Source organism: Halichoerus grypus, chromosome 5 (genome assembly GCF_964656455.1).
Source record: "Halichoerus grypus chromosome 5, mHalGry1.hap1.1, whole genome shotgun sequence".
Classification (NCBI taxonomy): Eukaryota; Metazoa; Chordata; class Mammalia; order Carnivora; family Phocidae; genus Halichoerus; species Halichoerus grypus.
In genome coordinates, this window is record NC_135716.1 from 15,653,994 (window position 1) to 15,681,926 (window position 27,933).

At 43.7% G+C, this 27,933-nt stretch overlaps 1 protein-coding gene and 1 long non-coding RNA gene across 7 annotated transcripts in view; one reads left to right on the top strand and one right to left on the bottom strand.

Annotated features, from left to right (window-relative positions):
* Positions 1-27,126, bottom strand: LOC118542451 (uncharacterized). 2 transcript variants are annotated; one of them, XR_013447697.1, is made up of 5 exons: positions 26,996-27,126; positions 23,838-24,451; positions 15,110-15,250; positions 2,651-2,921; positions 1-1,550 (listed from the first exon to the last, which is right to left on the bottom strand). It is a non-coding gene; the product is annotated as an uncharacterized LOC118542451 (long non-coding RNA). The 2 variants fall into 2 exon arrangements; XR_004920602.2 differs by having other exon boundaries at positions 2,651-2,926.
* WASHC5 (WASH complex subunit 5) overlaps positions 1-27,933 on the top strand; it is a 60,106-nt gene that overhangs the window by 29,610 nt on the left and 2,563 nt on the right. For 4 of the 5 annotated variants that reach the window (XM_078072018.1, XM_036102642.2, XM_078072019.1 and 1 more), the window contains 16 exons: positions 39-205; positions 283-358; positions 1,453-1,563; positions 2,347-2,487; positions 3,509-3,589; positions 9,061-9,162; positions 9,898-10,077; positions 11,241-11,365; positions 13,678-13,840; positions 14,272-14,374; positions 14,461-14,540; positions 18,027-18,130; positions 18,924-19,053; positions 20,337-20,433; positions 23,906-24,059; positions 27,049-27,136. In XM_078072018.1, coding sequence (XP_077928144.1) covers positions 39-205; positions 283-358; positions 1,453-1,563; positions 2,347-2,487; positions 3,509-3,589; positions 9,061-9,162; positions 9,898-10,077; positions 11,241-11,365; positions 13,678-13,840; positions 14,272-14,374; positions 14,461-14,540; positions 18,027-18,130; positions 18,924-19,053; positions 20,337-20,433; positions 23,906-24,059; positions 27,049-27,136 — 1,902 coding nt within the window. The remainder of the gene's footprint in view (positions 1-38; positions 206-282; positions 359-1,452; positions 1,564-2,346; positions 2,488-3,508; positions 3,590-9,060; positions 9,163-9,897; positions 10,078-11,240; positions 11,366-13,677; positions 13,841-14,271; positions 14,375-14,460; positions 14,541-18,026; positions 18,131-18,923; positions 19,054-20,336; positions 20,434-23,905; positions 24,060-27,048; positions 27,137-27,933) is intronic. The other variant, XM_078072020.1, reaches the window with a different exon arrangement.

Below are 27,933 nucleotides of genomic sequence, written 5' to 3' on the forward strand. Positions count from 1 at the left end.
TTTGGAATTTTCTAATTAAATGTATTTATGTGACACAGGTTCAAGAATTTCATCAGTTGGAATCAAATCTGCAAGTCTGTCAGTTTCTTGCTGATACTCGCAAGTTTCTTCACCAAATGATCCGAACCATTAACATTAAAGAGGAGGTCCTGATCACAATGCAGATCGTTGGGGACCTTTCTTTTGCTTGGCAATTAATTGACAGGTAATGTGGTCAGCCTAACATTTCCCCTATATGAAGGCCACCATGGGTGTCTCCTTACCACTGATCTCTCTTTACAGATTCACATCCATCATGCAAGAGAGCATAAGGGTAAACCCATCCATGGTTACTAAACTCAGAGCTACATTCCTGAAGGTAAGCAAAGAAACAATTAGATCACATTCTCAGTCACTAGGGAGGAACTGGTCTTCGTTACTACCTCATGCATGAAATCAGTCCAAGATTTCATTCTTTTAGAAAGTTAGGTAATTTAAGTCTTTTTACAGACTGAAAATTGTTAGCAGTTTTCCCACGAGCGCACAGTTTCAAAAGATGCCATGAATATTTGAAGTTTCAATTAACATAAGTTGGATGTCTTACAGAAAATAGTTTTTAAGTTAAAAAATACATTTTTGAAGTTCTACCAATATACTAAAAATGTGGGTCCTTTTTTCTCTAGATGTGAATTAATTCCTTTCCCTTACTCATTTAAAAAATTCTTATTGAACCTCTGGTACAAACTAGGATCCCCTCTAAAGATAAGGGAATAGCAGTTAACAATACAAATAGGGCCCTTGCTCTCAAGGTAACTTCAGATCGAGATAAATGAGCAAATAATTGACTCACTGTCTTCTGACCGAGTCACCTTGTATTTCAATTCTTAGGTGCACTTTCTTTCCTATTTAAACATCTCTGTGATTGGGGATGGGTTTTATCATTGGCAGCATATCAAAGTTCACTTGTCAGCATTTTCTTTCTTTCTGAGTGGTACATAAAATAACAGCACTTCATACATGCTGTGATGTCTTCGATTGGATGCAGTACAGTGATCCACCCGTCACGGTGTCTGATTTCCATCCAAGAGTAGCTGTCTCCTGTAGCGCAGGAGCTCTCAGACTCGAGGGGCCTCCGAATCACCTAGAAGGCCTGTCCCAACACAGATGGCTGGACCGTGCCCCCAGAGCTTCTGACTAAGTAAATCTGGGGTGGGACTCAAGAGCCAGCATCTCTAACTAGTTCCCAGCTGGTGCTGGTGCTGCTGGTCCAGGGCCTGCAGTTTGAGAACCGCTGCCATAGCAGATGACTGTTGTTCTTAAAAAACTGTATCATTGTCAGAAACTATTAATGAACTTTGATGAAGTTCGGTGGTTGTTGCTTTCTCCTGGGTAGGACCCAAGACTCTTCCTAGAAAGAGAGATTTCTAGGACTTTTTGAGATGGAGAAACAGATAATACCTACTTTTCTTTCAGCTTGCCTCTGCCCTTGATCTTCCCCTTCTTCGAATTAATCAAGCAAATAGTCCTGATCTTCTCAGTGTGTCTCAATATTATTCTGGTGAATTGGTGTCCTATGTGAGAAAGGTAAGAAATGCATCAAGGTGATATTTATTTTATTGGCAAACTAACTTCTATTTGAAGACAAAAAGGATGCTTGGGGCCCTATAAAAAGTATACCTGTGTTCTCTTCCCTTATTCTTAACTTGATTCCAGAAATTTGCAATATCTGAATATAAACTTACTCTTACTGGTACTATGGATACGCAGATGTGTTTTACTTCCAAAGAACTTTTACATCTGTTTGTTTTTTTTTTTCAGTGCTGGTGATATTAACCCCCACTTTGTAGGTACAGAAACTGAAATAGAGATTATATTGGCTTCCACAGAGTCCCAGAGCTAGCTGGTAAAAGAGCCAGATCTAGATCCGGCATATATATCCTAGTTAGAACTTAAAGTTTTCAGAGGAATTTTGATCCTGTTTCAGTAACTTACGGTACAGCGTGGAGCCCAGCAGACCTGGGTTTAAAATTTACCCGTGTCACATACTGAGTGCTCTGTAACCATGTTACTAACACCTCTGATCCTCAGTCTTTGAAGCGTTTGTAATGTGGAAAAGATACATCTTTTTGCTCCCTGTGTATGAGGATTAGCTTTATATCTTGCGAGCAGTTCATGTTTGAAAGAACGTAGCTGTGTGCCTGAGAGCAGATGTTCAAACAGCTCTTGTTAAGTCCCTTACCATCCCTTCCTGTAGCCAAGTGGCTCCTTACACACACTGGTACCGTCTCCCTGCCATCCTAGCATTTATCAGCTAAGAAAAACAAAAGAGATGGTCAACTCTTTTTCCGCTTCTCTCTTTCACTGAAGGTTTTGCAGATCATTCCAGAAAGCATGTTTACTTCTCTCCTAAAGATCATAAAGCTTCAGACCCACGATATCATTGAGGTGCCGACCCGCCTGGACAAAGACAAGCTGAGGGACTATGCTCAGCTTGGCCCACGATACGAGGTGGCGTGTCCCTTTGACTTCTGCCTTTTGATATTTAAAACCCAAACCATGATGTGTCCCAGGTCTGTGTCGCCTGCCATATCCCTAGGACCTCCAGACCTATTCTCATTTGTTTTTTCCTACTCTCAGTGTAACTGTTTGTGCCAAGTTACTGCAGCCATACCTGCATTTGTTACCTGGTCCCGGAGTTACTTAAGGCCTCGCCAGCCTGAGTGTCCTCAGAGGAAGTGGAGTTCAGCTGGTCACTTTTCACCTGAACAGTCCTGGCGAATCAGCCCTTCTTCGCTTCGGGCTAGATTGCCCAGACTCTTCACAGTCGAGCAAAGTCATCTGGGTTCCATTAGCCATTTCCTCCAGCCAGACTTTAAAGCCTACTCAGTAGTCGAGCAGCCTCAGGGGTTGTTCTTTCCAAATACCTCTGCTTTTCTTTCCCCCTAAACTTAAAAGATGTGAAAGCGTGAAATCAAGTGGAAATTGACAATAGGAAGCCCACTGTCATTACATTTCATCCCAGGGTCAGTTTTACCTCCTCTCTGACACAACTCCAAAAATTACATCAGGAATTTGGATTTTTCAAGCTTTGAATTTATGTATTTATGCACATTCAAAAATACAGCATTGGTCTACCTTATCTATGTCTCCTTGTGTTGCTTGGGGAAAAAAAAGTAGAACGCAGGAAAGGGGAGATTACCTTGTTAGGGTCTTGATGAGCCTTTTCTATGTGGAAAGGACCATCGATCTTATGGAATCCTGCCTTTTATGCATGAGAAACTGAGGCCCAAAGAAGGGGAAATGATTGGTCAGCATTTAAAGAATGATTTCATGTCTGCTGACCCCGTTCCCAGCGTGGCTGGCTACCAGTGGTCTCTCGGTTCCATCACGGCGCCTCATTTCTGACCGGGACATGTCATTCCTGCTGTCTTGGTTCATCCAGGACTATCAGCCAATTATTTTCACTTCCCGTAGAAACGATGGGTCTTTTATCAGAAATACTTAATTAACTTCTTTTTCTTTGTTAAAGGTTGCCAAGCTCACTCATGCTATTTCCATTTTTACTGAAGGCATCTTAATGATGAAGACAACTTTGGTTGGCATCATCAAGGTAACGGCTTTCGTGCTGGTTCATGTGACCTCATAGACTCTTTGTTTGGATTACTGTGGTGGCTCTCCCATGGGGAACAGGGAATGACGTCATCTTGTGTCCCCTGCTGTTTCACATTCAGCTCTTGATCTTCACTTTACTCATTTATTGATGGAGGAAGAGAGAGCATTATAATCCTGATTTTTCATCCATACCCAGGAGTTAGTTAAATCTACAAAAAATTTTTCATCCATACCCAGGAGTTAGTTAAATCTACGAAAAATCCATTTAATTGAATTTTCGTAATAACAAAACAAAATGGTTCGATTCCCTTGGCCAGACAGCTGGCTCACTCTCTCCCACCCTTCTTTCCTTTTAGTATTTTTATATTGCATCTCAGGTGCAGAGAGCTGCGGTAATCCTACCCCATTGTCATTGTCTGGCCATTGTCATCACGGATGCATGCAAGCTCCTCTCTTCATCTTTTCTTTCTCATCTGGACGCCCACAGCCATTCCCATCCCCAGTAGCACCCACGCTGTATATTCCATTTCTATCCCCAGAGAGGCTAGTATCTGCATTTTAAGCATGAGGTGTTACTTTATGTGTGCATATGTTTGATTTATTTATTTGTGTTGCTATGAGTTGGGCAGTTGGTTACTTCTTACTGCTGCATAGAATTTTACATTCTACTTAACCATTCCCCGAGGCACAGACACCCATATTGTCTGTTTTCACTCCAACACTCCCCATTATTACAGGCCACTCTGAACATGTCTCTACTTACACCGTGAAAGAATTTCTCCTAAATCTGCCTTCCCAGGAGTTGGGTCACTGGGCCTTAAGGTGTGTTTATACTTAATTTCTCTCAACACCACCAGATTGCCTTCTGAAACGACTGTTTCATGAAATGTCTGCCCACATTTTTCCCAATACTTGTTAGTTCCACAATCTAATTTTGGCTCTCCCAAAGAGTATAAAGTGTTATCTCAATGCTGTTTTCATTTGTAATCCTATGATAACTAGTGATATGCCCATGCACAGGGTTCACGGTGCTTTTATTTTTCATTTATCTGATATCAGTTAGAATCTACATGTTTCCGATTTTTTTTTTAAATGTGTATCTATTGAATTGCCAGATTAACATTTGTGTTACTAAAACCCAAGAAAATAATAGGAAATGAACCTAAATAGGAATGGAACTTTAGTGTGTGGTTTCTGCAGGTATGCTGAAATACTGTTGTGCCCCTAGAATTTTTTTAAAAAAGATAGTGGTATTTTATTTTTTGTACAGATTTTATTTATTTGAGAGAGAGAGACAGTGAGAGAGAGCATGAGCAGAGGGTGGGGAGAGGGAGAAGCAGGCTCCCCACTGAGCAGGGAGCCTGACTCTGGGCTCGATCTCAGGACCCCAGGATCATGACCTGAGCCCAAGGCAGATGCTTAACTGAATGAGCCACCCAGGCACCCCCATTGTGCCCCTAGAAAATTAATAGAATCCACTGAACATACTTTAGGCCTGGTGCCAGTTTAATTCAGTTGATATGCAGAGAGTAGACTTGCAGGTTATCACTTCTTACTAATCTGTAAAGTGGTAATAAATCTTAGGACCAGATTAAGTGTCTTACATGCAAAATGACCAGTATAGGAAGGATGTAGTAAAACCTAATAATTAGCAATAATTATCAGAGGACAGCTGATTAAGAAAAATGCAGATCTTTTGCCACAGTCTTTCAGATGAGAACAGGGGGAATATCATCTTGACCACACTCAACCCAGTAGACTGTCTCTGCCAATCTAACCACTCAGGGCTTTCTGTAAGGGATCCTGTAGCCCTCACTAGTCTTTAACCCTCAAATGTTAAGCATCTATTTCAGACACTTGTAAAGAGTATAAGTTGGGGCACCTGGCTGGCGCAGTCCATAGAGCATGCAACTCTTGAACTCAGGGTTGTGAGTTCAAGCTCCACATTGGACGTGGAGCCTACTTAAAAAAAAAAGTGTAAGTTGACTTTAATCCATATGACTTAAAACAAGTAAGATACACACAGAGATGTATGTGTAAATGTGCATTGTTACAGATGGCCAAAAAAATTTTAAAAAGAATAGAGGGGCGCCTGGGTGGCTCAGTCAGTTAAGCATCCGACTCTTGGTCTCAGGGTGGTGATTTCAAGCCCCGCGTTGGGCTTCACGCTGGGCATGGAGCCTACTTAAAAAAGAATAATTAAAAAAGGGGGGTGTGTGCGGCTCAGGTCATGATCTTAGGATCCTGGGATCGAGCCCCGCCTCAGGCTCTCTCCTCAGCAGGGAGTCTCCCTCTTCCTCTGCCCCATCCCCTCTCATGTTCTCTATCTCTCAAATAAATAAAATCTTCAAAAATAATAACAAATAAAAATAATAAATAAAAATTTAAAAAATAGAAATCATCTAGACATTTATCACTCAGAAGGCTGAATATATCATGGTGCGTTTCCAGTGTAGATTGCTCTGCTGCCATTCAAAAAGCTTTTGCCACTGGAAGATTTCTAAAACTCTAAGTGGAAAAAGCAAGTTACAGAACAACGTGTATGTGTGTGTAGTGTGTGTGCGCGCGCATGCACGCGTATTATGGTCCCATTTAGATTTTTAAAATTAAATGTGTATTAAGGACAATACGTAGAGAAATTAGTAGAGAAAGGTCTGGAAGATCCGTATGAAAACTGTTAATTAACTGTTGTTAACTTCAGAGGAAGGGATGGAAGCGTGAAGGAAGGGGCTGTCGGAAGGGGGCTTTCTTTAAGCTACAGGCATGCCATACATTGGTGACAGTCTTGGAAGAATTGGAAGGGCCATTTAAGACCTTTAAATTCATGAAAACATTTAACTCTTTCTCACCAAATCTGTTCTTACAAGGAGTATTTCTTCGGAAACTTCATTTTACTTCTTTGATTTTTTTTTCCTTATTGATGATATCTAGTTATAATTTGTTATCATAAAATAGGGCACAGGTACTGAGAGCTGTAGAAACACTTGTGTACTTTAATAGATTATTACAACCACCACCTAAGTCAAGAAATATCATTTCCCAGCTCCTACCCCAGGATCCTGCTCACGTGCCCTGATCTAATCTCAGTCTCTCCATTTAGAGTTTTATTATCCAAAAGTAAATTTCTCTGGACACTACATTTAAAAAAAATGTTAGGGGTGCCTGGGTGGCTCAGTTGGTTAAGCGACTGCCTTCGGCTCAGGTCATGATCCTGGAGTCCCTGGATCGAGTCCCGCATCGGGCTCCCTGCTCGGCGGGGAGTCTGCTTCTCCCTCTCCCGCTCCCCCCCTCATGCTCTCTCTCTCATTCTCTCTCTCTCAAATAAATAAATAAATAAATCTTTAAAAAAATAAAATAAAATAAAATAAAATAAAAAAAATGTTAGGGGTGCCTGGGTGGCTCAGTCTGTTAAGCTTCAACTCTTGATTTCAGCTCAGGTCCTGATCTCTTGGGCTTTGGGATCAAGCCCCAGCCCCGTGTCAGGCTCCACGCTCAGCGGGGAGTCTGCTTGAGGATTCTCTCCCTCTGCCCCTCCCCCACTGGCACACGCATGCGCTCTCTCTAAAATAAATAAATCTTCTAAAAAAAATAGAAATAAATTAAAAAAAAAAATGTATCTTTTAAGTCTTTTTTAATCTTCAGGTTTCTCCTCCATTCCTTTCTTTCCTTTATCTGGTGAGGAACCCACAGCCTTTTTTGTTTTTTAATTTTATTTTATTATGTTATGTTAATCACCATACATTACATCATTAATTTTTGATGTAGTGTTCCATGATTCATTGTTTGCATATAACACCCAGTGCTCCATTTAATACCTGCCCTCTTTAATGCCCATCACCAGGCATTAAAGAGGGCACGTATTAAATGGAGCACTGGGTGTTATATGCAAACAATGGCTAGCCCATCCCCCCACCCCCCTCCCCTCTAGAACCCTCAGTTTGTTTCTCAGAGTCCATAGTCTCTCATGGTTTGTCTCCCCCTCCGATTCCCCCCCCACCTTCATTTTTCCCTTCCTAATATCTTCTTCCTTTTTTTTTAACATATAATGTATTATTTGTTTCAGAGGTACAGGTCTGTGATTCATCACTCTTACACAGTTCACAGCACTCACCATAGCACATACCCTCCCCAATGTCTATCACCCAGCCACCCCATCCCTCCCAACCCCCACCACTCCAGCAACCCTCAGTTTGTTTCCTAAGATTAAGAATTCCTCATATCAGTGAGGTCATATGATACATGTCTTTCTCTGACTGACTTATTTCGCTTAGCATAATACCCTCTAGTTCCATCCACGTTGTTGCAAATGGCAAGATTTCGGTTTTTGATGGCTGCATAATATTCCATTGTATATATATATAGACACACCACATCTTCTTTATCCATTCATCTGTTGATGGACATCTTGGCTCTTTCCATAGTTTGGCTATTGTGGACATTGCTGCTATAAGCACTGGGGTGCATGTGCCCCTTCGGATCCCTACATTTGTATCTTTGGAGTAAATACCCAGTAGTGCAATTGCTGGGTTGTAGGGTACCTCTGTTTTCAACTTTTTGAGGACCCTCCATACTGTTTTCCAGAGTGGAACCCACAGGCTTTGACCTGTTGTTTTTTCCAGTCTGAATTTTGCTGATTACTTAGTCATGATGTAGCTCAACATGTTTCTCTGGCTTTTGTATTTTGTGCAACTTTCATTGCAATTGTCGTTCTTAAAGTTTAAATATAATCAAACCCAGATGGAACCCATCCATTTGTCTTTATGACTTTTTAAAATAATGGTTCATTTTACAAATTAAAAGTACAAGAGACAAGTCTCAGGGAATTCAAAGGATTATGTTCAAACTATTTGATGTTTTATGGATATGATAGGAGACAGTCTTTTAGGGAATAACAAATGCTTTCTCATTACAGAAAAAAGAACCAGTAAAATAAGTTTATAGAGTTCCATGGCAGATTTGCTTTCCCATTTTATCTCCCTAATTACAAACAGCATTCCAAGAATGCTGAAAGAAAAGAGAATTGTTAAATCTGTTTGCAAGCTTCAGTTTGCTCACGGGATTGGAGATGCCCTGAGGTGACATGGGGAAGAAAGGCATGCACTGAATTCAAGGGCAGGCCCTACATTCCACCCTTCCTCCTGGTGCGGAGAAAAGACACTTTTTACTTTTAATGAAATGACGTAAAAAATGAGAGACAATTTAAAACTTTTCAGACCCACCATCTTGGGAAGTCATGTTGTAAAATCATGAATTTTACTGCGGTCAGCCGAGTCTTAAAGAGTTACAGGTTTAATCATTCTGTCCAAGCTGCACAAGATCAGAGGGACAGGAAAGGAGAAAAGTCCCAGTCATTGAGAAATGGGGTAGGAGAGGGCTCCCCCACAGATTCTGGAAACCGTCTTTCCTTTGGATTTCTTCACGACAGAACTTTTCCTCACTGCCATTCATTGCTTTTTAATTTGCACACAGGTAGATCCAAAACAGTTACTGGAAGATGGAATAAGGAAGGAGCTAGTTAAACGCGTTGCTTTTGCTCTTCATAAGGGATTGATCTTCAACCCCCGAGCCAAGGTACCAGATGGGTCTGTCCTTTCTCTCTGCCCAGCTTGCAGAATGGATGAGCACACTATTTCTAACTATCAGGAACAAGACCTTTCCTCCTAACACATATCTAAAATATGATGTTCAGTGCAAGTGACCAATGTGCTTTTCAATCCCATATTGTAATCTGTTTGTACAATAAGAAAATCCTTTCCAAAACCAGCCCTTTCCTGTCACCTGTTGATCCCCAATTTTAAGAATTGAACTGATGTCTGCGATTCAGAGTTACTTCTTAAAGTTAGAAGAATATGCTAACCCTAAGGCACATAGGAACTATAAAGCCTGTAATTTTTTATGTTCTTTGATCTGTTAAAGAATATGCTCATTTTTCTCAGGAGGAAAAAAAAATGGGCCTAAAATTTATATCTAGGGTACTTTTCACCCCAGTAAATTCAATTTAAACTATTTTAAGTATTTTAAGGTTATATATATATTCATCAAATGACGTGAGAGAAGTCGTCAACTTTCATTTTTTATATTCTTTTGTATGAGGCTTCCTTCCCAAATGAATGAAACCTCTTCTTTGCTGAATGTCTGACATAAGTTGCCACTCATCCTGGTTGAGGTAGGAAATGAGTATTTCCAAAGCTGTCTTCAACTATCGTTGTTGTCTCCCAGTAGGCGTCTCATTTAAAGTCTAATGTAGATATTAGTGGTTGACCATCTACTCCAGTGTAATAGATTTGTGTTTCCCCTTTTGCACAGTCAAGTGAATTGATGCCCAAGCTGAAAGAGTTGGGGGCTACCATGGATGGATTCCATCGCTCTTTTGAATACATACAGGACTATGTCAACATTTATGGTCTGAAGATTTGGCAGGAAGAAGTTTCTCGTATTATAAATTATAATGTGGAACAAGAGTGTAATAACTTCTTAAGAACAAAGGTATCTAATTAAATTTTGAAAATTCTTGACTACATTTGTTGTTCTGACATTTAAAATACATGCCCCAAGGGGGCGCCTGGGTGGTGCAGTTAAGCCTCTGACTCTTGGTTTCGGCTCAGGTTGTGATCTCAGGGTTGGGAGATCGAGCCCTGCGTCGGGCTCCACGCTCAGCATGGAGTCTCCTTCAGATTCTCGCTCCCTCTGTCCCTCTGCTCTTGCTCTCTCTCGCTGTCTCTCTAAAATAAATAAATCTTAAAAAGAAAATTAAATACATGCTCCAAACCTCAGAAATGCCAACAAGAAAGTTTACTTAAATAGTTACTAAGAATCAGTAAGCATTAGATGGTCACGAATACCTTCAGAGTACCTTCAGGGAAGTTTGATTTTGGTCAGTAGTTGACAAGGAGTAAGTTTTTAATTAGGGAACTCACAAGATTTCATTTGGAATCTTAATAGATTAAGTATCTTCCAGCCTTATGATATTTTGGAATTTTATTATTACATCGATACAGGTTAACTTAAAGACAGAAAGCCAGAAATGCCTGTGTCTCTTCTCACTTCTCAGTCACTTCGCTTGTCACAAATATTTCTTTTTTATAAATGTTACATGTGGCATTTCTGGGAGCTATTAATACAGTTTTAAGTTTCCTCTTCAAAACCAAGGAGCATTTATTGTCACTGTTTATGCAACATTATATTTGTAAAACTACGTGGAAAAAGAATAACTAGGTAATCTTATCAAAGAGGTACAGCTGACCCTTGAACAGCATGGGTTTGAACACGAGGGTCCATTTATACACAGATTTTTTCCGATAGATACAGTGTGGTACTGTAAAATATATTTCCTCTTCCTTGTGATTTTCTTAACATTTTTCTCTAGCTTATGTTGTACGAATCAGTATATAATACATATACAAAATATGTGTTAATTATGTTATTGATAAGGCTTTTCTGGTAAACAGTAGGCTATTAATTAGTAGTTAAGTTTTTTGTTGTTATTGTTTTTTGTTTTGGGGTTTTTTGGGGTTTTTTTTAGTAGTTAAGTTTTAAGCGAATCAAAAGTTGCATGTGGATTTTCAACTGTGGTGGGGGTCAGTGCCCTGGCCCTCATGTTGTTCAAGGGCTAATTGTACTAAATACCTACGGTTTGGTTTGGTTTCTAGATTCAGGATTGGCAGAGTATGTACCAGTCTACTCATATTCCAATACCAAAGTTTACCCCTGTGGACGAGTCCGTAACATTTATCGGTCGACTCTGCAGAGAAATCTTGAGGATCACAGACCCCAAGTAGGTGTATCTGAATTCCACTGGGCCTTGAACACGGTGGACAATAGAAGTCTCTGAACATTTTCCTCAGATCACACCCTTGTTCCTACCACACTTGGATCAATTCTAATGGGTTTATTAGAGTCACTTTCTGAGACGGGGTATTTTCCGCAGTGTGCCTGAGGAGACCCGGTCCAAGGAAATAGAGGTTAAGATAAATCTAAGGTCTGTTCAGCCACCTTTTAGTTTTGTACTCCTCTTGCTTTCCAACTACTGTCCTACTCACTTGGGCCCGTGGACCCCCTGGCATATGAAAACTTTTTTGATTACAGATTGCTCATCTGTACCTTTGTAATTGTGGCACAGTGCCCCATTCCCGTCACTGAGTCTTGCACTTGTCACAAGACCTTTGAAGATTACCTGCACACCCATGCACTTTTCTAGCACTTACCTTGTACACACTTCTCAGCCCTTCATACACATCCCTTCATTTACACATCACAGCAATCTCTGAGGTATTGTTATTCTTCCCATGTTAAAGAGAAGTAACTGAGGCACAGAAAAGATAAGTCACTTATCCAAGGTCTGGGTCTAAATGGTAGCCTCTGACCCCGGGGCCCGACTCCTAAACACTGTGCCATTCAAGGGCAGGCTGCACAGCTCTGCATGCAGTGGGTCACAGTTCATATATGGTCACATGGGTGAACATCTCATTATAATCAAACCACCCTTAAGAATATTTTAGGTGGGCACCATGGGAGAGACTTGCACACTGCTTCTGTCTTTACGTCTAGTTTTCCGCCTTTTTCTGTTGAGCTTCTGACGAGGCAGTTGGTACTAAGCCCAGCTGAGGGAAGAGCAGGCTCCTGTTTTCTGTCTCGTGTTTAGCCCTGTGCGCACGCTCCCTGAGTGGAGTGGTTGGTGTGATTACCCAGGGAAAGGTGACTTCTCTTCTCTGTCCAGCAGCGCATGTGTTGTTGGATTTGTGTAAGCTGAATATCTTTATGACATGGCTCTTCTGTACTGCCTTCAAATTCCAGCTTATTTGGTCTCTCAAAAGTTATGCAACTTAACACCCTATATGTAAACTTCTTCCAAAAATTCAGGCACAAATGAGTTTTGTCTATGACTCATGGAAAAAGAGTAAATGACCCAAAATGTTTTATAATTCCTGCTTTCTTGGTACCCAAGGGTGGGTCACTGAAGCCCTTCTAGAAGACTCTCCATCTAGTGCCATGTTAAGACTTGCAGAGAGGACTAAGCATTGGGATATTACCGACTGATTCATCAACACTGGGTGCCTCTCAAGTGACACATTCAGAGTGCCAGCACTGGGTGACAAGAGCAGGATACTTCGAAGCTTGAAAGTAGAATGCAGTTCTGGAAATCTCGTTCTTCCCATTTCCTTCCAAATATAAGCCTCTTCTCCCGAGCCTCATTTCAGTAAAGAGATGTCCTGGCTCTTAGAATTGGGAGCATATCCTCCGTGGAGCTTACTAGAATTTCAGAGGCTGGGTTTCCACCACAGACCTACCCAAACCCCAGGAATGGGATCTGGGCATATATTTTGAACCCACCCAACAGTGATTTAAGGCCCCTGTGCCAGCATTTGAGAGCCAGTAAAATGGTGGTTAAGGATGTGGTGTTGGAATCAGGCCTCACTAAGTAGTCTCATCTGTAAAATGAGGGTCACACAGCTTGAATATCACAGAGCCGTGATGAGGATGAAAAGGAAAAGGTCTTAGCACAGAACCTGACATCTAAGAAGTGCTCAGTAAATACTGTCGGTTGTTATCATTGCTGTCAGCACACTCTTAAGTCTGAAAGGAATCACTGGTTGGTGACCAGAACCGGGAGGAAAGAGGAAATGGCTGTGTTGTCATAGTCACAAATGTTCCATAGGGCAGCAGGATTTGAAGTTCCTTTCTTATCAAAATGGAAATGACACAAGACTCTTACGGCCCGGTCTCTGGGAATCTAAGAAAGATCCTGTGGAGAGAAAACTGGGCTCTCACGTCTTCCAGCCTGACAACCAAATCCAACCTCGTCCTCTCTGCTCAGCTCCAAACAACAGCCCGACTCAGTGGAAATGAGTGAGACAAACCGGTGACCTGCCATAGGGCAGGAAAAGGTGATTTCACTGAATTTTGCCTTCCTGGCCGTTGGGCATTCACCATGAGATACCCTGGGTGCCGAGATGCAGAGGTTATTAAACAGACCACGTAACCGTCGTTCCTCACAGCTGATGCCCAAACCCTGTTGCGTCCCACATCTCCTCAGGATGAACTCATTCTGAGCTGCTTTTGGGTTTTGAGTGTTTGTTTTTCTTTTAGAATGACGTGTCACATTGACCAGCTGAACACTTGGTACGATATGAAAACTCACCAAGAAGTAACCAGCAGCCGCCTCTTCTCAGAAATCCAGACCACCTTGGGGACTTTTGGTCTGAACGGGTTAGACAGGCTTCTGTGCTTCATGATTGTCAGAGAGCTCCAGGTGAGCCTTCCAGCTTCCGTGCCTGCTTCCCGCTGCCCTGGGAGAGGGGCGAGGAGCTCGTTTAGCTTTTCTTTCATGCTTTCCTGTACTGACACCAGACACACATACATGCTTCTTGTCAGGTAGATGAGAACTGAGCATAAACTAGAATTTCTTTGGCCAGCACAGTATTTTTATGTGTAGACTGGTTTGGGGAGTTTCATGTGAGGAAGTTGAGACTCTCTCTGAAACCAGCTCCTCCGAGCAGGGGGTGTTTCTAACAGGAACTGGAAGTTGCTTCTTCCCTGTTACCCTTTATAGCATTTTGTGACTTAGGCCAGGCTGTGTTCTGTATAGCACTTTAGTTAAGTATTATTTACTGTATTCATTATATTTATTTATATTTATATTCATCATTATTATTTAGTTCCTTACGTGTCTTCTTGTTTTAGAATTTCCTCAGTATGTTTCAGAAAATTATCCTGAGAGACAGAACTGTACAGGATACTTTGAAAACTCTCATGAATGCTGTCAGCCCCCTAAAAAGCATAGTAGGTAAGTGTTCTGAAAGTAGCCTGAGATGGAGGTAACACTAGCTTTTCCATTTTTACTAAACAGAAAATTATATTTTAACCTTTCAGCAAATTCGAATAAAATTTATTTTTCCGCCATTGCCAAAACACAGAAGATTTGGACATCTTATCTCGAGGCTATCATGAAGGTATGTTGAGAGAGGGTGAAAATCAATACTGTATTTTTTAAATTATTTTCTTGTAACTTTGTTACCCAGAGAAAGCCATGCTTCTTTTGTCATCAAAGCAAACATACAACACTTCAGTTTATCGTTATTTCTAAATTAGTTGTCCTTTATCATCCATTCTGGAACTGTTCTTGACTGTGTTTTTCGTTGATTGGCCTGTCATTCTCCTTTCACCAAAGAGAACCGTTTTTTGGTTTTTTTTTTTTAATGACTTCGGGCAAGAAGTGCTTTCACACAAAAAAATGGAAATCTTCCTCCCTCGGTGGTGCTCCATCCTGACGTAACAGGTTTATTTAATGAGCTCCTCTGTCAGTGTACAGCTCCGATCTGCTCCAAGTAGGTGTTAGCACAGGACATTGTCTCTCTCCCCTCTTGGGTCTGCACAGATGTTAGAAAGCCAAGTTCTCTGGGACGTAAGTTATCCTCACACCATGAATAGAACACTCTTGTCTAAATTTAGAAATGAGTAAGAAAGTGAAATGAGATTAACTTGTTGGATGGAAATCGGAGTTACTTTAGAATTCACTTACCTGCTTTCCTGCCTTCACACCGTAGTGTCAGCTCCGGGGACCCTCTGTGTCTTCTGTGTGTCTTCCTCTCATCGTGTGATGATCCAAGACACTCAACACCGCTTTGCTGAACACTCATTACGTGCAAAGCATCGTCACTTGCTGTGAGACACAGAGTTAAAGGAAATACTCGCTGCCTCCTCAGAAAGCCCACTTACAGAACAGTAGGAAAGAGTAGGTGTCCTGGTGGAAAACCAATTCATGGTTAAAAGTCTCACCTACCACAAGAAAAGTCTAGGCTGCTGTGGGAATTTGGGGAAGTTCCATTCTCTTGTTCTCAATTATATTAGTTGTTCATGGAGATAGTACTGATGGTGCCTCAGCCAAATTCACAAGATATTTCCCATAATTGCAGTGACTTTTTTTTTTAATTTGGAAACTGAGAATAGGTAACACCCAGAGCCTTTGACTCTGCTGGGTGTCCTCTTGTTACGGACGCCTAACACTCCTTAGCCGCATGATTGCCGGATACTGAGAGCTGCTCAGGCTGTTTCTCATTGCTGGAAAGCCTTTAGGAGGAGCAGAGAATTGCCTGAGGCTGGACAGGCCTGAGTCTCAGTTCTGTGGGAGGCTGAGGGGATTACAGAGATGCTTCAAAGAGGTTCCCCAGGGGCTAGTACAGACCTCTGTGAGTTGTAATTGCTGGTAATTCAGCAATAACCAAGTATTTGTCTAAGTCCGTGATCTTTACATAAAGCCCTCAAGGACAGATTTGTCCATTTGTCTTTAGCTAATCTGGAAGAGCGATGGAAATACTCTGCGCTGTCTGATGACAGCCACTAGCCTCATGTAGTTATTGAGCATTTACGATGTGGCTTGTGGGAATGAGGAACTGGATTTTAACTTTTATTCATTTTAATCAGCTTAAGGTTAAAGAGCCCCACGCAGCTCTGGCTGCTGTGCTGGGCAGCGCTACCCAGAGAGCTGGAGAAGGACGGACAGTCCGAAGACCTCTCGAGCTAGCCAGCAAATGGGTAGATGGAGTGCACCGGCTCCCAGGCTGCTCAGCCTCCAGAACCTTAGCAATGGCTTGTAGTAAGTGAGCACCAGAGAGGAAACGGTGGTCACGGAGACTGCATATGCTTTAGAGAAGAGCAAGTTAGGTTAAACTGCCCGTATCTCTGCTTCCTTTCCTAGACTGGTATTTTCAAGGGAATCTTGGACATAGAGTATCTAGAATTCAGCAAGGGGTCCATGGGCCAGATAAAAGCTTGGAAGGACATTATTGAGTGGCCTGAGGAAACCCACTATTTTCTTGGCCTTGCCCTATTCCAGTTTTTCAATAATAATATTTTTCTATTAATAAAAGGTTTCTTATGAGAACATTTTTTAAATTTTATTTTCTTCACGTAAGTAGAATAATAATCTAGTAAGAATAGTGGTCAAAAGTAACACATCCGAGGTGTTTTAAAACACTTTTAAGTGTTACAGGTTCCATTTATCTAAAGATCTTTTCTTTGCTCTTAGAGAAGGCCACTCTTTTTTTAACTTTTCTCTGCTCCCAACCACTGTGTCCATTTCTCCCTCACTGTTACTAGCATCATAAAACAGTCTTCCCTCCGATTCCTCCTCTCCCTCTTGCTAATCTTTTGGGGACAGCTTTCCTAGAATAGGAATGAAGAAATTCACGGGCACAAAAAGAATTTACTTTTGACTTTATGATGCCAACAAATTGAACTTGTTGGAACAATCTGAACTCTGTCCCAGACCTGACCCAAAGATAGTTTCCTATCACCGGACAGGGGTTATAGACATCTCCAGATATCATTTATGCTCATCACTACTCGGAAATGTCGTGCTTAATCTGCCATGCTGACATAACTCTGTATTGCAGATCTCGTCTTTTAATGGTTTGAGAATTATACTTTGTTACAACTGGCTTCCATTGTTATCCTGTATGTTTTATTGTGCACATTTATTTTATTTTATTTTAAAGATTTTTTTTTTTAAAGATTTTATTTATTTAACGGAGAGAGACACAGTGAGAGAGGGAACACAAGCAGGGGGAGTGGGAGAGAGATAAGCAGGCTTCCCGCCAAGCAGGGAGCCTGATGCGGGGCTCGATCCCAGGACCCTGGGATCATGACCTGAGCCGAAGGCAGACGCTTAACAACTGAGCCACCCAGGCGCCCCTTAAAGATTTTATTTTTAAGTAATCTCTACACCCAACGTGGAGCTCGAATTTACAACCCCAAGGTCAAGAGTCACATGCTCTACTGAGCCAGCCAGGCCCCTATTTTGCACACTGAAAAGAATTATTCTAAGACAGTGTCAATAGGCTTCACCAGATTCCCAAAGAGGTCCAAGGTACCAGAACAAGGTTAGGAACCCTTAGATGAGAGGTTATCATTGTTAGAAGGGCCTTTTTGGAAGATTTTATATAGTTTATTTTATAACCGAGGTTGTTACATGATCTGTAATTCTGGGCGATGTGGCTAGGCTTATAGTCACCAAATTTTAGAAAAACAGAGTGAAATGGCGTCGTTGGGACTCAAGAAAGTTCAGCTTAGGACAAATGAAGGAAGTTAACTTCTCGTTAGCAGCTACTAAGCTTGGAGAACTTATTTCAAAAGATCATAAATAGAGCTTCAAAACAGACACCTTTAATATGTGAACAACTGACCATTCATGTCACTTCGTATAATATTAGACTTCAGGGATATTTGAGGTTGGCATACAGGAGTCTATCCAGACGTTCCTTGTGCTCCATCAGGGAAGACACTGGTCTTAGCCACAGAACCAGTCCAGGAAATCCTTAGATTTTCCTGTAGAACATGGTGATCCTTCCAGTAGAAAATGGTCATCTTCGTGTTTGCCTCCTCGCTGTCACCTGGAAGCACTGTGTGTTCTCCCTCTTCTTCCTCTTGCTCGTTCCCAGGTGGGACAGATGCAGATTCTGAGACAACAGATTGCCAATGAACTCAATTATTCTTGTCGGTTTGACTCCAAACATCTGGCAGCCGCTCTGGAGAATCTCAATAAGTAAGTGCCGGCATTCGAAACAGCCACCTAGGGGCCTGGATTATTCATTATCCATTAGCACCCCAATTTCTTCAGTATTTACCCTTTTACGACCTTTTCAGGTAAGAAGGCTCTCTGAATTTAGAGCCTTCCTTCCCAGGGATAACCAAATCTGTCGTATAAGCCCCTTTCCTCAGTCTTGTCCCTTGGTCTTCTCTCTCTCTCACTCACTCATTACTGATGGATTCATTTATTTAGTCAACATCTATTGATCACTTAGGACACATCAGACATTGTGCTGAGGACTTGCACAGATTGAGAAAGCAACTGTTACCAAAATCCACACCTAGATTTCCGGAGGACTGAGTCACTGATCATCCGGAGGGCTATTCAAAGTGTGCTAATTACCACGAGTGGCTGTGGGCACACGTCCTGAAGTACAGTCATATCCTCCACCTCCCCAGCAACTTGCTCTCATTCCCAGCCTCTACTTAAAAATAAGTAATCTTTTTTTGCCAGTCAGTAAGTCAGCGCTTTTGATAAAGCAGTTATTAAAAACAGTTCAGTCAGTTCATAAAAATTGGAATGGCAAAAGCATTCGATTTAACTCCAAAAGATAAAATACTCTACGTCACATTTTCCACTTAACAACCAATCACAGGTATGGGAATTGAGAATTAGGAGGATCAAGGCCTCATTTTACAGATGAAACCGAGGCCCGGAAAGATCACATCATAGCCTGTGTTAACTGTTGTATGAATTGTGTTCATCTCTAACGTTTATCCCTGTTCTGTTTTGTTTTTTCCTCGCGTAGGGCTCTCCTGGCAGATATTGAAGCCCACTATCAGGACCCTTCGCTTCCTTACCCCAAAGAAGACAACACGCTCTTGTATGAGATCACAGCCTACCTGGAGGCGGCTGGCATCCACAACCCACTGAATAAGGTCAATGATTCAAGTATGGAGTGGAGTGGCAGGAGATGGATGGTCCCTGCAGAGATTTGGCCCAGACAGCAGATCACTTGCTAAAATATTGGGAGAGCCTGGGTTCTAATCCCAGAATCTCCATTCTCTTAAGCCCCCTCCCTTCCTGAGTTCCAGTTTCCCATGAGTGATAGGATGATCACACCTTCCCTGCCTGATTCAGGCCATGGGAATCAGGTAATACCGTGTTTGCCACGGTTCCTTAAAAAGTGAGATACTCTTATCTGTAGGAGATCAGTTTTAGGTTTATCTGGGGTTTTTATTTGAACTGCTGCTAAGTGATGGCATTGATCCTTGGGGCCCAAAGATGCTTCCCTCGTGGCTGACAGTAATCACAACCATAATCTGGGGCCACAGACTGTCTTCTGCAATTCTGACTTCCAAAAACCTCTGCAAGCTGAAAGGTTTTTCTCCAGGTTGGTGCCAGATCTCATTTGGTGGCGAAACTCGTCCCGAACTGACATAAGGCTGTTTATACTTCAGTGAATAGTCATGTTTTGCTGCAGAAATACTGATGACTTTGATGATAGGCTGTAAGCCTAGACCCTCTATGACCTTTCTAAAATCTGTAAAATACGAAAGCTATACGCCCCCCTGGGTTTTGGACAAAAGCTAAGAAACTAAGTAGCAGCTAACATTTTGTGAGCACTCCCCTCGTGCCAAGCCCTGTCAGCCCCGGCTGTGGGTGACGTGCCATCATCTCAGCAGCACCGTGAACCATGCCATCATCGGGTGAGGAACTCGAGGCTCAGAGGCTGATGACTTCCCCGGGGCTCCACACGGGCGAGCGCGGGAGGCAGGCAGTCTGACCAGAGCCAGGGCTCCCAGCCAGAGCGCTGCCTTGCCCCCCGGGGAGTTGAGGGAGGGAGGGCGATGGCCGGGTATCCCCGACTGTACTATGTGCGCCGCAGCTAGCAAGGAGACCGCTCTGCGACACGTCCCATCCTTTTCCCTCTCCCTTTGTGAATGACATGAAGAGGATTCGAGGGGAAAGTAACTGCTCATCTCCAAGCAAAATTGTTCCCTTCCCAAAAGGGCTCGTTTTTATATAGGTTTTTATGTTTGCAGGGGTCGGTGGTATTACATTTAACTCTGCAGGCAGCAAATTAATGCTGAACCCTCCCTGTTTTCGGTAGCCTGAAGAGCAAACTGAAAGAAAATGGAAGCTTTCCATTTGAACATGTGTTCTGCGGTCTTGTGCCTTGGGAAGAAGTCATCGATTTTTCTTACCTTTCTCTTTCCAGATATACATCACAACAAAGCGCTTACCCTACTTCCCAGTTGTCAACTTCCTGTTTTTGATCGCGCAGTTGCCAAAACTTCAGTACAACAAAAACCTAGGTACTGTATGACATTCCTTGCAAGAAGTCACAGTAACACGGTAACAGTGGATTAATACCTCACCAAACAGCTCTTTGTAGTGAGAGTGCTGTGTCACCTACGAGATCTTTCCTTAGTCAGAGGAGTGTGGAGAAAATGCACGTCTTTGGGCCTGTGAAGTATAGTGTCCCTTCATGAGGTGTAGACAGTGGATTTACCATTAACCAAATATAGTCCACCCTTGATTTCCAAAGATTAGCCAACTTGTAAAATGTGTGGGATCTTTGCTTCTCTCCTTTCTTTAATGTTTAGGCAGCTGATCGTGGTGTGAGAGAAACCTCCTTTGGTTACCGTTCCAATCTCAGGGGTGGCGTGTGCCTCCCGAGTATCAGGAGCTGCCGTGTGAGAAGTAACAGCCATAGCCAGTACTTTACAATGTCTGTACATGTGATGACATGTGAAAATATTCGGTACAGACGAGCTGCCAAAGCCTTTCAGTATCTTTGTCCTGGCCAGGCACATCGCCCTATTTTCTTTTTTTCTTGCTATTGATCACTTTATCTTACTATTTTTAGGAACACTTTTCTAATAGCTTCCCAGGTCCTTCCTCTGCCTCTAAACTTTATATCGAAGTTGAGCTTTGTCAAATCTGCTATAGAGGTTTATTTACTTTAAAAATATCATAGGTGGGGCGCCTGGGTGGCTCAGTCGGTTAAGCGGCTGCCTTCGGCTCAGGTCATGATCCCTGGGTCCTGGGATAGAGCCCCACGTCCGGCTCCCTGCTCAGTGGAGAGCCTGCTTCTCCCTCTCTCTCTACCTGCCTCTCTGCCTACTTGTGCTTTCTCTCTCTGTGTCAAATAAATAAATAAAATCTTTAAAATAAAAAAAAATAAAATAAAACAAAAATATCATAGGAGCTTTCCTGTAAATGTGCTATTTCTTAGCCAGCAATTCCAAAATGAGTTTCTTCCTTGAGCTATTTCCCCTTCCTATTTCATAAGCTTTTTAAGGATAGAGATGTGGAATCTCTGTAAGGTTTTTATCCTCTCATTCAGAAATACTCCTCGATTCCAGACACAGCTCCCATAGCAGTATGTGCCCCTGCCACAGAATGCAGAGCATGGTGGCGCCCGTCAATACCGCTGCAGGACTGACTGACGGACGGACGTGAGTCCGGACTCTGGCTCAAGCAGTGCTCACCTGTGTGACTGTGGCCAAGTTACGTAACCTCTCAGGCCAACCCGATTTTCTGAACGACCTGACACAGTTCCTGGCACGGAGCAAGCGTTGCCCTGACGCTAAGTCCTTTTCTGTATATTGGCCAAAATCAACGTAAAGAACCATCCCAGGGTGGGCTTGGGAGTTCATCTCAAGACTTAGAGTCATGTTGTTCCTCTGTTGTCTCTGTGTTAGAACTAAACAAGAATACGTGACCCTCTATGATGATGGATTGTCAGTGCATGAAGATGATCCTGTTTTCATTAAAGACTATTTGTTCACTGGTCTCATTCTTAGGTAGTATTTCTTTCATTATATAGCTGCCCATAGGAAGCATTTCACTATTCCATCGAATTCTAGATCTTTAAACAAAACAAACTTTTTAGTGTCCTAGAGATGTATCTATATCTGACTACAGTTCTTTTCATGAATTAGAGTGATGTGTTAATCTGGGAAGCAAAATAATGGTAAGTAGGACTAGGAAGGAACATCAGGGTGTTTGGAGACCCAGAAAACACGTATTTAACCCTGCTGAGGGTTGCTCTCAAGACTGACCTAAGAAACGCCTGCCTGCCGTGGTCTGTCTTTAAGGCAGAATCTCCGTAGGGCCACATTCAGAGAGGAAGCTTTTGCTGTAAGTGTCACTGCTGCTGTCCACCTGGAAAGGGTCATTTCTTCATGTTCTGATGACCATCATTGTCTCGTCCAGTGGGCATTGAGTAAATTCAGAGTTGCCAAGGCCCAGGTTAGGGAAATGAGGATAACTTGTTTGGGCATCTCTGGTTTAAGTAAGGGATGGCCCAGCCTTCACAGGAACCCAGATGCGGGATCTGAAGGCCTGTCTGGCCCGCCTAACGCCTTTCTCCAAAGTGGTGTACATTTTACATCCCACCAGCGTTTGGCAATGTTAGTCTTTTTAATTTTATTCGTTCTAATGGGGGTGTGTGTGGTATTTCGTCGTTTTCATTTGCCTTCCCCTAATGATTCATGATGTTGAGCACTTTTTCATGTGCTTTTTGGCCATTCTTTCTTTCTTTGTTAAGTGTTCAAGTCCTTTGCCTGTTTTTAAATTAGGTTGATGGCTTTTTTTCTTTTTAATCACTGAGTGGTAGGAGTTATTTATATATCATGGATACAAGTTCTCTGTTAGATAGTGTGTTTTTTCTCAGACTCTGGTTTCCCTATTCATTTTCTTACTGGTGACTTTAATGAGCAGAAATGTTCAATATTGATAATGTCCAATTATCTATTTTTCTTTTATAATTGTCCTTTCTATATCCTGAGAAATCTTTGACTAACCCTAAGGTCATAAAGATATTCTTCTATGGTTTTTTTTCTAGAAGCTTTGCGGTTTTAGCTCTTACACTGAGGTCTGTGGTCCATTTAAAATTACTTTCTATGTACAGCATAAGGATATCCAGTTTCAGCACCATTTATTGAAAAGATTTCTCATTCTCCATTAAATCATTTGGATATTCGTGGACATTCAATTGTTCCTATAAGGGTGGGACTATTTCTGGTTTTTCTCTTCTCTTCCATTGATCTCTTTATCCTCATGCCAATACTGCCTTGCTTACTATAATTTATTATAATTAAGTCTTGAAATCTGGTGATGTAAGTCCTCCAACCTGGTTCTTTTTCAGCATTGTGTTTCCCCTCAAAGACCCTAAGCTCTAGCTCCTGTTCCCCCTGCAGCCATCTGGGCAGAAGGCCGAGGTCTCCAGATTGGGGGGGACATCCTTAGTGCAAAAGCCAGCTTTGCCGCTCACTCACTCCCCACATTTCCTTCTTCCACTGTCTAGGCTCTCCTGCAGATTCTTTTACTGTATAACGTTCAACATTGTGTTTAAAGATACTTCTTAGATATTTTATCTGGGGTTTAAACTGCTTTCATTTAAGAGAGTGGTTCAGCGCATCTAACACTACTATGCGGCCACTAACAGAAGTTGCTTATAGGTAATATTCACCTTCTCATTTACCTTCATTTGTCTCTTTCAGCTTTCCTATAATGGCACGTGTTACTATATTAAGCAAAAGAGACAGTGATGGTGATTATAAAAATCAGCCACCATTTTATTATGTTGAGTCAGACCACTCTGACCCAGGCCTAATTCAAACTGGAGTCCAGAGTTGTCATTCCCTCCAGATAGTCATCTGCCGGCAGGGGCACGGTCCCCAAACATTTTGACATTCACACACATACCCACTGGATGAACATCACCAAAGGAAAGCACTTCGCTGGGTGGCCTAATTCCTCCTTTGTCGCTCCTTGCAGGAATGGTCTGCCGGAAGCCCGCCGACCCCGTGGACTGGCCGCCACTCGTCCTGGGACTGCTCACTCTGCTGAAGCAGTTTCACTCCCGGTACACCGAACAGTTCCTGGCGCTGATCGGCCAGTTTATCCGCTCCACAGTGGAGCAGTGCACAAGGTACTAAAGGAATTGATGTTACAGAGGGAGCTGGGAACCTTGCATTCCAAATTCCTCTTATTATCTCCCTAGTGCAGATGGGAATTGGCTGCTTTACCCTGCTGTGCGAAGCAGCTTTGTTTGCAGCAACTAAAGGTGCACCCATCCTTCGTCACCCTGCTGGGGGAGCCCCCTCGGTTCACTCCACAGTGATTTGGCAAGAATGAGCAAGTCGTGACCAGGATTAGCGACCCCCACAGGGAAGAGAGTGCAGGCCTGTTCCTCTGCTGTTCTGGGCGCTGTGCGCAGAGCTCAGGGAGCCTGGGCTGTCCGGGTGGGCCACTGGCCTGGGATGGCCTCATATCCTTCGGCGGGAGTCAGGGAGCACGTCCGTGTCAGAGCCTGGGCACAGCCTGGAGTCGCAGCGTAGGAGGAAACAGAAATCACACAGAAGTTCCTATTGGATACAAGGCTCATAGGCCTTTTTTCTACCCCCGCCCCCCAATGTGGTTTTTCTGGGATAGAAAAAAAAGCTATTTGCATGAGATGCTGGGTCCCGAGCCTCCTCTGTTACTCTAAAGGGTCAGGCCCCTAAATAAATTTCTCTGGGATGTTGTACATCCAAAGTCTGGAAGATTGCCACTTGGTCACTTTGGTCAACGTAACTTAAAGACTAATGGGAATGACCTTCCAGGACCTCACAGAGCAGTCTTCACCAGACATGATTTCAGAGACCATTTAACCTTCCACCCAGGGCGTGAATCCGTGCTCAGGCATCCCTGGCAGGAGTCCTCCTGGGATCCGGCCATCAGTGAGGCACCATCATCTCCCACGGCAAGGCCGGATGCTGGTGGCGGTGTGCCCGGCCCTGGAAAGTCGCTCATTGTGACGCGTGAAGAATTTCATCCTGTCTCTGAAATCTCACTCGTCGTGCCTTCCTCTACACTCTCTGATTGGGATAAATGCAGTCTCCTACCTTTGTCTCACCCCACATTGTGAACGTCAGGATGCTGCCTTCGGTCTTCTTTTTCTTTAGATAAGCTGCTTCTACCCCTTCCTGTTCACCGCGCTGTGGCTACTCACCGTGTCCGTGACCTCTTCTGGGGGTTCCACTTGGCTGTTGACCCTCTTCTCTACATTTTCTCTGTGGTTTCCCAAGCTTGTACTGAGATTCCAAAAACAGCCGACCCCTTCGAGAGGACCGCCAGGCCCCCGGTGGAGTGCAGGGCAGCTAAAATTGCAGTACTGGCTTCTTGACACCCGTTGGATACCCGTGGCTCATAGTGACCTTGCGTTCTTCTTAAATCCTGACATCTTTTCCCCAAGAGCCTCAGTCAGTAGAGTTCTTCCTCGCCTTAGTTCATGGACTGAACAACAAACACACACTGGATGTTTTTCTAGGACATCCGGTGAGACTTGCTTCAAACAGCACACTTTTTTACAACTGAAAAGCAGAAGGTAGCCCAGAAGGGTAGGGAAGTCTCAGAGATGAAATTGTAGCGCTCACAAAATGAGGCTGGTTGCAAAGGAACGCAGTGGGCACCTAGAAACCTAGTGCCCCGGACTGTGGAGAGGGAGCCAAGGACCACAGTTCAGGCCGGTACAGGGAGATTGGGAAGAAACCTCCACACCCACCACCCCAGCTGTAGCTCCCCATCTGTCAAGAATTGGCAAGTCCTTCGTGCTGGTTCTTCTTCACTGACGACTACCAAGTGTGGCTGTGGCACAGCGTGTTTCTGGGGACCTTGAGAGAGCCCATCAGGAGGCAGGTGTCACTGGGGCTCTGGGTTTCTGATCCGGCTAAGGGAAGTGACAGAAGGAACCTGGGATGCATGGAGGCTCTTTCCCTGCCCTCGCCGGGAGCAGAGCAAATATAAACACAGCCCTGGTCACACACTGAAAGATCCAGAGCAGTGGCAACTTTTCCAGTTGTAATCACTCTTCAACCTTCTTTTCAAGAGCAAAAAATCATCAGGGAAGTAAACCAGTAATCCAGTTGCATGAAATCCTTCGTTAATCAGAAAATGCCAGTCTGTACCTAAATTGGAAATAATTTTAAGAGCGAAAAGTTCCTTTTTGATGTGCAGAAAGAATGAGCTGCATAAGACTGTCACGTACTTTGCTGCATTCCCAGCCCTAGAACAGTGCTTGGCAACACAGTAGTTGTATGACTGAACGAGGAGGAGGATCCCATACAGAAGGTTGTGACATGCTGTGTGGATCTGACACCTGTGTGCAGGTACAATCACAGATGCTGGAAACCGAAAGATAAAGGCATGACCCAGGCCCTCAAAGAAACCAGCATACAAACAACTGAAAATGTAGGAGTCTTGGGGGCAGATACTAAGTATGATGAAAGCACAAGAAAAGGCCACCTGCCCAGAGGAGTCAGGTTAGACTTCCGGAGGAGGCAGAACCCACGCCGGAACTGGAAAGATGCCTGGTTCACTTTCAAGTCCCCGGGCGGAGGGGTGGGGAGGTGTGGCCTGCTCGGGGACCTGCTGAGGGGGAGGGAGGTGAGGCCGGCCGGCCGGCGGGCGTCTGCAGGCCCGCGTGAGGCGCTCGGCGCAGACTTCATCCCCCGGTCGTGTCTGCAGATCTGCGGGCAGCGTGACGACAGGAATCAAGAGGCTGTTCCAGAGATTTCTTCTCCTCCGGCCTCACTTAGTAATGTGTCGTTGGAATGCGGAGGATGCAGCTGTAACCGAGGGTTAAGGCCTTGTCTGCCGCTCTGGGAGTTGGGGTTTGTGCTCACGGTATTTTCTGTTTGAGGTCAGAGCGGAGACTCCCGGGGAAAACCCCAGGCTGACAGGACTGGCTCTTCTCTTCATTACTAACTTCTATCTGCCCCTAGCCCTTAGGCCCTATGCTTGAGGCAGTTTTACACAGGAGAACCCTCATCTCATTATCAAGGGCTTCAGTGTTGAGAAAGCAAGGGAAGAAGTGAGCGGACTTACCCTGTCTGCCGTGCGCAGAGCAGTGACTTGATCCAGACTCTTCTCCGTTACAGCCAGAAGATACCTGAAATGCCTGCGGATGTTGTGGGCGCCCTTCTCTTTCTGGAGGATTATGTTCGGTACACAAAGCTACCTAGGAGGGTAAGCACCGGACACCACGACTAAAGCGCTTTCCGTAGAAAGAGGGCGTTGCGGGGGGCCCTGCGCTCCTGGGAGCGCGCCCACTAGCTCCCGCCCGCGGCTGCGCGCCCACTAGCTCCCGCCCGCGGCTGCGCGCCCCGGCTCCGACCGCAGCTGGGAGGGCGCCGCCCTGCTGCGTGCGGCGGGCGTCACGCCACCTGCCCGCTCCTCTCACTAGCGCCCTCGTCCTGTGAGCGGCGCACCCGGCTCCGGTCCCGGTCCAGGGGCAGTTCAGGTGGGCGGACCAGGAGGGGAGTCCTTAAGGGGCCAGGGCAGGGAACTAATTGTGTGGTTGGTTTTTTCCCGTCCCCGAAAACCTGGTTCCCACAGCAGGTTTGGTTAAGTTCACAACTGAAGTACTTGGCCAGGGTTCCCAAAAATGGCTTCGTTTTACCCTCTAAGATACTCTCCTTTTCCTGTCTCACTAGTAATTCCACTTTAAGTTTTCGCTCAAAATGCAGAGCTTGATACTAAAATCTAAAAGACTTTTCGATAGATTCTGAAAAGCCATTCTGATTTTAAAAAATCGGTAGGTTAGGGATCAAAGATACTTTTTTTTAATAACAAAAGCCGAAGACGATGTTTTGAAAACTAACTAGCAACATCATACTTAGTGAAACTAGCAGCATTCCCATTGAAGTCCGCGCCGTAGCCGTAATACGGCCGTACTGACTCCCGCTGCTACTTGTGTCGCTCAGGTTCAAGGCAATAAAACAAGAAGTGACAGTTTAAAAATGCATAAAAAAAGGAAAACAAAT